At 39.0% G+C, this 11,646-nt stretch overlaps 1 protein-coding gene across 1 annotated transcript; it reads left to right on the top strand.

The window, feature by feature from the left end:
• Window positions 1-3,632: 3,632 nt before the first annotated feature.
• Window positions 3,633-10,206, top strand: LOC146569150 (uncharacterized). The gene is made up of 4 exons (XM_085285443.1): window positions 3,633-3,857; window positions 4,852-4,994; window positions 5,965-7,386; window positions 9,025-10,206. Exons 2-4 carry the CDS (start codon window positions 4,886-4,888, stop codon window positions 9,723-9,725), a joined length of 2,232 nt encoding a protein of 743 aa, XP_085141569.1. The 5' UTR covers window positions 3,633-3,857; window positions 4,852-4,885; the 3' UTR covers window positions 9,726-10,206.
• The last annotated feature ends 1,440 nt before the right edge of the window (window positions 10,207-11,646 follow it).

Below are 11,646 nucleotides of genomic sequence, written 5' to 3'. Positions count from 1 at the left end.
TGTAGGGCATAGGTGTTCTAATGGATACTAGAAGCAGATTGATCCAAATATCAGTAGTATCAAAACCATTGGTACTGATATCAGATCAATAGTAGCAATGTAGGATACTTTATTTCCATCCTTCAGGTATTTATTTGGGCCAATGTTCGAACCTCGCTTCGGGAGGAGAAAAAAAGCAACAGAGCACAAATACTGCCAAGGAAGTACAACAAGTTCAGTTTTTATTAAAGAGAGGTAGCCTATCAAACACATCGGTGCTGTCACACAAACACTCTGAGATTAGTTATTCTAGAAATAAGGAAACTAAAACTGACAAACCTTCCTTGTTCTTGTGTCTGGAGCTGGTGTAGCCTGTTGGAGACCATCAGTTATTTCATCTTGTAGTAAACTTTGTCATCTAAAGGAAAGAATAAAAGCTACAGCTTTGGCCTGGATATAGAATAATAAATTATATACAAAATTGCTTCTAACATATTTGATCATTAGCTCAAATTAAATCTGAATGACCCAGTTAAGTTCAGGGAATTAGTTAAATACACTGTGTCCCTCTGTGACCATCTCAGCAACGGCGCAATACGTAGTCAATGTCACCATCAGCCCTCGATGGAAGAGCTGATCCAGAAACGATGACTGCAATGGTTTGGCCACATCTGCCGCATGAGCAACCATCGCATGCCACTCCGCCCTCTGCTGCAGCAGCGCTCCGCCCACTGGAGAATCAAGCACGATGCGCCCAAGAAGATTTGGATCAAGCAAACTGAAGATGATCTTAAACAACGACGTCTAACCCTCATCCAAGCAAAGGTCAAGGCCACAGATCACAAGGCCTGGAAGTGCATCGTTGACCAAGATGGAAACCCTGCGTTACCCACAGCAACGTATTGGCTTCGTGGACGACCTCACTCGCTGATCACCAGAAGAAGAAGAAGTAAAATACATTGCAGGGCATTTTATTTTCTTATAATCCGAAAGTAGAGAAAGGTATAATCCTTTATGAGAAGTGAATTGAAATACACCCACATTCAAATATCATAAACTTTCACATGCACATCTGTAAGTCTATACTTAAATATTTTACTCATTGTAAACTACATTTTGTTCTATAAAGATAACAAGATGGTAATTTGTGACAGAATCGTGAAGGCTCAAATACTATTGATCTTTCTTATAAAACCCTGTCATCTCTGTTTGGGAAATATGTCAAACCACAGTAATTCATGCAGTTACAGATTTCTACATACGCTGATCGCTGGCTGCTTCAGTCTACGGAAGCACTTTTCATTTCTGAATACTCCTTCTGGTTGTTCATGTGTAATAAAATCAAAAACCTTTCTATTTCTCTTTCTTTCTGCCTGCTCCACTTCCCTCACACATATACACAAACTCAAGGTCACAGCTGCACAGATGCACACACACACACACACACACACACGCACGCACGCACGCACGCACGCACGCACGCACGCACGCACGCACGCACACACACACAGTCTGGATTGAAAGATTTAAACATTGCTAATTGCAATGATTCTATTCTTATTTAAGTTTATTGATTCTTGATTAGATTTCTGATTTGATTAAAGCAGGAAAAACTATCAGCAAAAGCACACACATAAAAATCACTCTGTGCTCTATTACACCCATAAAGGCTGAATTTTAGGCCTTTTACTTCTGGTTGGAGCTGAGCTGAGGGAGCTCCATCTTCTTGACAGGGATTAATTACTTCTTCTTGTAAGGCTGGCATAGCAACCATTATTCCTGACACTATGCGCTAAACTCAGCTGTAAACCTGTCAAATTGACAGTAATGAAGATGGATGATAAGGTCTGGGAAAAATCCCCAGAAAAGAGCAACTCGAGGGTTAAGATTAGGGTAGAGTAGGCAAGTGTCTGTCTGCTGCTTGTATTCAAGGCTCTACATCCCGGGGTTGCTTAACTTTGTGGCTCTGCTCACTAAACTCAACAAACTACTCAAAAGATCTTTTTGAAAAGTTTGATTTTTGATTGGAGCTAAAAGACGGAATCTACAAGTGATGGATCAGATGGAGTTTATTATTCTGGCTCCAGATTTGCAACCCTGACATCAGGTTGGTGGAGAGATTGGAATGTAAGAAACTGACTCTGTGGACAGGTGTGCTTTATACATATAACACGTTGAGATCAGGAGTATCTGAAATTCATACATTAGTTATAATGTATGTGGCACATGGGCACACAGCCAATCTGTGAAAAGTTCATTTCTTTTTATTGTTTTCTCGATAAAGGTAAACAACTTATAGTGCAAGCTTTTAGACAATATTGAATCTGATGAAGATCTGTGTAACTTGCAGATGTCCAGCAGATATTGCAAATGAAAGAAGAAAGAGGAGTAGCCCTGGAGTCTGGACCGACAGGACCCTCTCCAAAAGAGAGATTTTGACCATTAACTGATGAACCATTTTTATTTATTTATTTTTATCTCTAAAGGTTGTCTTAAAAAATGTGTTTGCTTTTGTAGTCGAAAAAGTTAATGTTAGAAATGTTGACACTGTGATTAATGGTGACACAATATCTAATACAAAAACCACTCAGAGAGCGCAAACCTCTGCAGCTCCCTCCTGTGCAGTGTTTGCGTTTAAGGGAGTAGCATTGTATTTTGTATATATTTATTTTGTTTTCTTTGTTCTTTTTAAATGTAATTTCTAAACTTTGTAGTGAAATAAAAGAAGGGACATCTCAGGCCCTCCATGGTATGGAGGCCTATCTTCCCTGCCAGTGCAAAAACAGGTGTACACACGGGAGCTCACACACACAAACTACACCCTTTTTGGCTCCTACCTCAAAGCACACTGTGCGCTGTTGATCCTACGTGCAGCACAATAATGTTTAATATTTAGTATTTACTATTATATTCCCATAGATCATCGTCATGTTGTTTATTATATTGCTCTCTCTCTATTTTATTTTTTTGCTTGTTTTCTCTTTTTTCTTTCTCAACAGGTGATCCAGGTGATTGATATATGTATTTTTTGTCTGTTTATTTTTGTTTTTTGCCCTTTATCACCGTTCCTCTTCCCCGCTGTTTTTCTTTCTCCCTTTTCTTTCCCCCAGTCATGTCTGTCCCGTGTGTAGCAAGTGAAAATAAAATACAATAAACAATAAAAGCAAAGGTGAATCAAATAGACCAATACGGCAAGGCCGGGATAGTCCATTTGGTAAAGTAAATCCGTTGGGCATCTTTCTTTGCCTTTAGACAATAATTCTGACGGCAAAAGAACAAAGCAGGACATGAAATTATGTGATAACAGATGTTTTTCTCCAGAAACAAATGCTTTTAAACCTAAAAAGAATCACTGAATTTCATTTATTAATGTCAGATAGGCTCTTTATACATCCTAAATAAGAAAGATTTTAGTTTACATATTTATTAGGATGGAATTCTTGAACTGGGTCAAAACTGATCCACACCAAACTGTGAAAATATGAAATATGAACAACGTGTAAGACTTAAAGTTATCAATAATTAATGTCGCTTCAGGAATGCTGGAGTTATAAAGTACACGATCACTGCAGCAGGAAACTAAAAAAGGCGTGTGTAGGAACTTTCGGTTTGTTGTACTGTATTGCGAGGGGGAACAAAACAAAGGACGGACGGAGCCACAGAAAAGTGTCGGTCCTTTCGAAGTGTTTTTATTTTTCCACGTTTTACCAACTGCATGCAATACTTCATATTTAACCCACAGAAAAACGACAACTGTGGACATTAAAGGAGCGAAAATAGGAAGAAGCGTCAAACGCAGGAACCAGTGCGGCTCTCCCACAGCTGCACCACAGCTGTTCCCACAGTGACGCGGAAGTTACCAGTTTGCTGCTCAGCAGGTATTTCTACAGTCTGCTATGAGCATAATTAGCGACGAGAGAGAAAATATACAAATATTTGCGCTGAAAATGAAGGAAAAAGACCCGCCGAGGTGTCACTGCTCTGCCCACGGCTATTACTGCAAATAAACCCCACCCAAAATCTCCGTAGCTCAAATCAGCCAAACATGACAGCCAAACGAACAATTACCAGTCCTGTTGCACAAGTGTTTTCAATATCTATTCATATTTCTAATTAATAAATCAAAACAGTCAGGACGGTCGAGAACTCATCTGCAAAGTCTCTCAATATTGTTGGCGAGACAAAATTTCTGGGAATTTCACAGCCAACATTAAAACTCATTTATGCAAATACAGTGCACAAGCCTAAATATGAATGCAACAAAAGTATCTGCATATAAGTACAAAGTAATTGACTAACTTTACTGTTATTCTAGATTCGTGTTGGATAATGTGGCAAAGTACATGTACAATATTATAAATTTATTATACACTGTCAAAGAAATATTGAATATATTCAGCTGTTGATGACAGGGGTGGCAGGGAGGGTGTATTATATAAGGTGCTCTGAAAAAAAAAATCTAAATATTTTAACTGATCATAATTATTAACAGCAAGAAAAAAACATGCTTCCGTCATGCATATAGCTTTCTAACTTTCCAGCTGCCACTCACTCACACACACACACACACACACACACACACACACACACACACACACACACGATACCACCTCAGGTCCCAGCACATCTTTTACAGGGGAGACATAATCAGCTGTTGGAGCTCAGGTGTGTATCAGCCTCCCCTGACACGGCACCATGAACCAACTGCTCCAGCCGTATGCTGCACCTGAGCCACAAACCACACCCCGCCACAGGATGTTTTACACACAGAGAGCTGACACAGTGTTTTTTATGCAAGTGATCAGTCAGTTATATCTGCACAGATATACAGTTGATATTAAAATACTGATGTCTGTTTAATTACACTTTCAGACATTTGTACCTGAAAACTGTCAGTGGAATAGAGATGCCTCAAAGAAAGAGCCATCAACTGGGTGACCTCCAAGGGCTGCTGTCCCCGATATCTGCACCAACCACATCAGACACGGCACCAACACAAGTTAGGACAGGTCTCGGTAAGACAGATATTTTTTTTCTTTTCTTTTAACACACTACTCTGATATGTAATTCAAAATTTTGTCCTTTCTGGATATCATTTAGGTTTTTTCCAGCACTGGGCACAATGGAATTTGGGAACCTGTTAAAAATGTGTTAATGTCTTCTCTTTTTTTCTTTTCTCCTCAGTTTTGTACATTTCAGTCAAGAGCCAGAGTGAACTACAGTTATCAATAAAGTTTAGTTGCCAAAACATGAAAGAAAAAATATTTCTCTTTGTGTACTGGACCATGTGTGACTGCAGTCATGGCTCAAATGCTGAGCTAATTAAGTCTTGAAGGATACTTGGGGGAAGGTGAAACACACCTCCAGTACAGCGAGGTGATGAATTCATCACAGCATGTAGCTCTCTCCCGATCACAGCTTGTCCTTTGTTGATGAAGAAATTTTAAAACAGGATTCAGGACATCCCTACAGCTGCAACAAGTTACAATTTTTTCTCACTGGAAAAAAAATGAAAAATATTAGTCAAAGATTTAAAAGAATTCTTGTCATACAAAGTGAATAAATTAAAGAGCTCCATGAAGAAATATCTAATAAATAAATAATGCAAATGTTTTTATATGAGGGGGTGGAGTATTTCAGTACCTGTCCTTCTGTTGTCTTCTTCCCTTCAGCCTTTTTTAAATATATTAAAATATTGTTCAGAAATATTGTCAGGCAGGATGATACACCTGTTTTAATGTGAGGTCATAGCTGGATTCATGGACTGGCAATGCGTTCTGTGGTATTAGTGTGTTATAGGATTACTTTTTGGGTAATGAAATCTGAATGGAGATGGAAACGTTTTAGTGATTTTTGATTATTAAATTATTATAAATTCTTTCTAAACGGGTGACAACTTTCAATCATATTTAAGCTGCTGGATAAAAGTGTGAATGTAGTCACATCTATCCATAATATAAATGTGTGTTTCAATGTTGCCTGCAGATGTCCAGCAGATGTTGTTACTTAAAGAAGAGAGCTCAAGTCATGATCAGCAGGATTTGGTCCTCCTCCACATAAAGGAGGAAGAAGAGGAACTCTTGACCAGCCAGGAGGGAGAGCAGTTTCGTGGTCTACAGAAAGCTGATATCACCAGTTTCCCCATCACTGCTGTTTGTGTAAAGAATGAAGATGATGAAGAGAAACCTCACCTCCTACACTTTCATCAAACACCAGCTGAAGACAACAGAGAAGCCGAGCCTTCAACCAGCAGCTCAGTCAAACAGATTAAAGCAGAAGGTGATGGAAAGGACTACAAAGAGCCAGAACCAGCCACAAACCTGAATCCAAATAATAATTTACAACCCAATATTAATGTAAAACGTTCAGACTTGTATGAAGCTGATGATTGGCAGGAACCCCTGACAGAACCTGAACCTGAAAGTGAAGATAGTGAAGAGTCAGGTACAAATAGTGATGCCAAAAAGCCCTTTATCTGTTTTGAGTGTGGTAAGCAGTTTCTCCATGACTGGTCACTTCAGAGACACATCAGACTGAAGTCAGGGAAAAGAGCTTCAAACTGCGATGTCGGTGACAAAAGCTCTGGAGTGAACCAAAATGCAGATTCACAGGGGACAGTTCAAACAGAAGAGAAACCATTTGGCTGTGATGTTTGTGGACAAAGGTTTCAGCTGAATGTGAATCTTAAGGTGCACATGAAAGTCCACACTGGCGAGAAACCATTTAGTTGCAATATCTGTGAAAGAAAGTTTAGACATCAGTGTAACCTTAAGACACATGTGAGAATTCACACCGGAGAGAAACCATTTGGCTGTCGCCTTTGTGATAAAAAGTTTACACAGAGTGTACATTTAAAGACGCACATGAGAAGCCACACGGGAGAGAAGCTATTTTTTTGTGACGTCTGTAGTAAAAGCTTTTCACGACTGAGGATTCTGAAATCGCACAAGAGAGTCCACACAGGAGAGAAACCATTCGACTGTGATGTTTGTCATAAAAGATTTTCACATCTAGGTGATCTAAAGAGACACAAACGCATCCACACGGGAGAGAAACCTTTCAGCTGTAGTGTTTGTGGTAAAAGATTTGCACAGAGGATGCATTTCAAGACACACATGAGAATCCACACAGGAGAGAGACCTTTCGGTTGTGATGTTTGTGGCAAGAGCTTTAACTGTAAGAGAAATCTGAAGACACACATCAGAGTCCACACGGGAGAAAAGCCATTTGGTTGTAATGTTTGTAATAAAAGATTTTCACAGCCAGGAATTTTAAAGAGACACATGAACATCCACACAGAAGTTAGGAAATTTGTACCCGGTAAATCAAGAGGAGTCTATTTGAGGTTGCTCAAATCTAAACCAGCCACATCAGAAATGGAGCAGCTAGCCATCAGAAACAGACAAGGTAAGGGATTAACTTTCCTCATACTCTTGGTTAAATACCATTTAAATAACAATTTCTCCCAGTGCTGTTTCTTTAATGTATGACAGCACTTTCTTCAGGAAGGCTCGGTAATTTTTCCAGTGTCAGTGCCATTTAAGGTTTGGGACTTAGACCTAATTGAATCACAAATCCAAAGGGAATGGATTCATAAGTCAGATTAATGTGGATGTCAATGGAAGCACCAGTGAGACACAGTTTAGAAAAAGGCCAGCAGTGAAAATAATATTAACGATGTGCCTGTGATTCTGTGTGGACCCAGAAACATGTTTTCATAGGAGGAAATGATGTTTCAGTGTTAAGAAACCTTTTGCCAAATTTTAAATATGAGCAAACCCTAATGACAACAACGGCAGCACTTACTCTACAGTAAAATTTACACAGTAAAATTTGCTATGTCTGCCAAACTGATTTCATATTTTAAAATGCACAATAAAACAGAACAGCAGATTTACATTTTTACCTGTAGTCTGAGATGCCTTCGTAGCCTATGTATGTATGTATATTTGTATGATTACAAACACAAACGCATAGTATGCATGTAGCCACACCTGTAAAAGTGCAGAAATATCCATTTTTATATCCATCTAATAATGCAAAGCACCACCCAAAGCACAGCTACATTTAATACATTCATAAAGTGCTTCCCATCTGTGGCCAGGTTATAATCCCCAGTTAACCTAACCTGCATGGGTTCAGATTTTTTATCCTTCTTTTTCATTTTATTTTGTATCTTGTTCTGAACGCAGCCTTCTGATACTACCAGGTGCAGGTGATGTCCTTAAAACAATTTTAAAAAAGATAGTGGTATTTTCATTTCCAATTTGTATGTTTGCAGATGGCATTGTGATCATTGTGAGAGTAGCTACCAGGCGGAAGAGAGCATGGAGTGGTGGTCTTATGCTCTGAAGAGCAATATAATGAAAGGAATGTGTGAATAAGAAGGAGACATGGAAAAGTGAACCTGCAATGAGCACAGGTATTAAAGATAGATGAGTTTAAATACCTGGGGTCAGCCACCCAAAGGTGAAGACGAGAGTGCAGGCAGGGTGGAGTGGTTGAAGGCAAGTGTCAGGGGTGATTTGTGATGGAAGTATCATTTGGAGATGGTGGGACTGACAAAAAGGTGGTAGACAGTGGAGGGATAGTGGATAAGCTGGACAAAGGATGCTGAAGATGGAGCTGCCAGGCAGGTGCAAAAGAGGAAGACCACAGGGGAGGTGAAGGAGGATGTGCAGAGGGGGTGATGTGACAGAGAAGGATGCTGGGATAGGGTGAGATGATCTTCTATGCACCCCTAAAGGGAGCAGCTGGAAGAAGAAAAAAAAAAGAAAATTGTAATAAAATATTTATTTACAAATGCATTTGATGCTATGTGATCCAAAGTTTGTTATAATTTGTAATCCAACAATGATTACTAGCTAATTAAAAGACAACTGGTGGAACCAGGGTAAAAGACTTCGTCCAGTTTTGTTGTTAAAATCCACAAAATAGATCAGCAACAATTTGTTGTTCATTTTATTTCATATATTAAAGCTGCTGAGGATATGTATACTTACACCAGGTCTCCATAATGTGCATTTGTTTGAATGTGTCCTGCAGCTATCCAGGTTGATGAAGGTGTTTCCTCAAACCCCAGTCTGGAGCAGAAGGACCCAGACCTCCTTGACGTGAAGGAGAAACAAGCGAAACTCATCACCAGTCAAGAAGGAGAGCAGCTTAATGGTTTGAAGGAGGCCAGCCTCTCACAGCTTCATCAAAGACTGACCAAGGACCACTGCGAGGCAGATGTTCCATTCTTTAGCTGCTCTGAGTGTGATAAACAATACCTCTACAAGCGATCTCTTCAGAGGCACAAGAAAAGTCATTCAGCAGAAAACTCTGCCAGCTGTTTGGTTAATAAGAAAGTTTCCAGACTGGAGGAAAATGTAGTTGACACAAGCAAGAAAATATTTGGATGTGATATTTGCGAACAGCGATTTCATCAAAAATCCCATCTTAAGACTCACATGAGAATTCACACAGGAGAGAAACCCTTTAGTTGTAATATTTGTGGAAACATATTTAGACATCAGTACAGTCTCGACAGACACATAAGAGTCCACACAGGAGAGAAACCCTTTGCTTGTGATGTTTGCAGTAAAGGTTTTTCACATCTGTGGGATCTGAAAAGACACAAAAGTGTTCACACAAAGAGCCTTCCACCCGAGGAACCCAAAGATCTTGATAAGGTGGCCCCTATTTCACCATCAGCTATATCAGAATTAGTGCAGACACAAGTCAAGAAGGATGTAGGTAAGTGAGATATTTGTGTTTGCTGGAGATTAAAGAAATGTAAAGTATTTCCACAAAACTGTGTAAAAACTGCTTTGTCTATTCTTGCTGTTACATTACTGGCAAAGATTACAAAGGATTACTAACTTTTGCAAGATTAATTTTTGGATTCCTGCTTCCTGTTGTTATGATAAAATTACCTCCTACTATAAGTCGGAGAACATCTTACCAAACTACCAGTTTAAAAGTGTTAATAAGATCTGTTAAAAACATTTGCAAACTGTGCTGAAAATTAGGCTTAAAAAAACCCTTTTTTGTATGGAAGTTAAACCTTCTCCTCCCAAAGAGTCATTGGGTGTCTCGCTCTCTTATCTTGTCTATTATTATTTGAAATATTAGAATCTTTAAAAAGTTCTTAAATTATACAGGTGTGTGTAAACAAGTGAATAGCACTTTACACTTAGTAATATTTATACCCTTTATTTATCTGCTTTGTTGTATTGCCAGAATACAGATAATTTCTTCTAAACAATTATGGAAAGATGGGAAGTCTGGGCTTCTCTGCTCAGACTGCTGCCCCTGTGTTCCAAACCAGCAGTGGAAAATGAATGGATAGATATTATACAATATTATATTAGAAAAGAAAAAATAGACATACCAATTATGGTTAACCCAGATGATGACCAATATAAAACTATTAAGATGGAATTAATGAAATTGATTTAAAAGAGCCTAGGGCTCATAAGATCAGAAAAATATTTATTAGGGGTATTTTAAAATGTTCAAACGCATGGTGTCATGTATCGCACACACATTGATAAATATATATTCATATTCCATCCCTGCATCCATTTTCTTCCAGTTATCCTTATTTTCCTCAAATATAAAGCTATTGCTTTTGTTATGTGACCCAGTGGTTCAACTTCTATTGTCAAATGTACTCTTAACTGGCTAACTAATAACTGACCTGACTTTAACCAGCAAGTTAGAGTACATTTAATAATAGATCTTGAACTGAGGATGGTTCAAGATGGTTCACTGTTCCCTGCAGATGTCCAGCAGATGTTGCCAGTTAAAGAAGGGCTTCCTTGGACTCCAAGTTTCGACCAGCAGGACCCAGACCCACTCCACATAAAAGAGGAAGAGGTGGGACAGAAGCGTAACAGTCTGGATGAGGCTGATATCATCAAGTTTCCATTCACTGGTGAAGATGATGAGTTTGCGCAGCTTCATCAAAGCACAGGACAAACAGAGTCTCCAACCAGCTTCTCAGCTAAGGAGATTAAAGCAGAAAGTGATGAAGAGGATGGGGGAGGACCAGAACCAGCCTCCTACTTAGAACCAAATGTTAATTTACAAGCAAATGCTACTGGAAAAGCTTTAGACTTTCACCAGACAGAAGTTGATGTTAAATGTCATGTGCCTCTTTTAAATTTTGAATCTAAAACTGAAGATGGTGAAAAGGGTTGGAAGGAGAATGGACCATGTCAATCAGAGGTAAATAGTGATGTGGGATGTAAGGCCGCTGAAAAATCCTTTAGCTGCTCTGAGTGTGATGAGCAGTTTTTCTGCAATCAGTCTCTTCAGCAGCACAGACAATGTCAATCGAGAAAAGGGAATTCCAGCTGTTTGGTCGATAAGAAATGCCTTAAAGTGAAGCAAAATGCAGAAGAGAAACTGTTTTGTTGTGATATTTGTGGACAAACATTCAACAAAAATGCAAATCTTAAGGTCCACATTAGCGTCCACACAGGAGAGAAACCATTTAGTTGTAACATCTGTGAAAAAACATTTGGGTATAATTGTAGTCTTAACCTTCCTGCCTTCTTGGGACCTTTTTGTGCCACTGCTATGTGTTAAATGGCTGCCATTTCCACTGTGTTCAGTGGAATATAACCAAACTTGCCACAGGATAGTTTTTACCTGTCAATGTTAATATTCCAGTGTGAA

This window comes from Mchenga conophoros, linkage group LG8 (genome assembly GCF_057382185.1).
Source record: "Mchenga conophoros isolate Kocher_MC1m ecotype Shallow Benthic linkage group LG8, M_conophoros_male_GT1.1, whole genome shotgun sequence".
In the NCBI taxonomy this organism is placed as follows: Eukaryota; Metazoa; Chordata; class Actinopteri; order Cichliformes; family Cichlidae; genus Mchenga; species Mchenga conophoros.
This window is presented reverse-complemented; position numbering and strand designations above follow the sequence as displayed.

What these genes read in the sequence shown, in the direction of transcription:
- LOC146569150 (XM_085285443.1), top strand. Translation starts at nt 4,886, where the DNA reads ATGCCTCAAAGAAAGAGCCATCAACTGGGTGACCTCCAAGGGCTGCTG. An exon ending in ACAAGTTAGGACAGGTCTCG is followed by an intron (nt 4,995 to 5,964) that starts GTAAGACAGATA and finishes TGTTGCCTGCAG; the next exon opens with ATGTCCAGCAGATGTTGTTA. An exon ending in AGCCATCAGAAACAGACAAG is followed by an intron (nt 7,387 to 9,024) that starts GTAAGGGATTAA and finishes TGTGTCCTGCAG; the next exon opens with CTATCCAGGTTGATGAAGGT.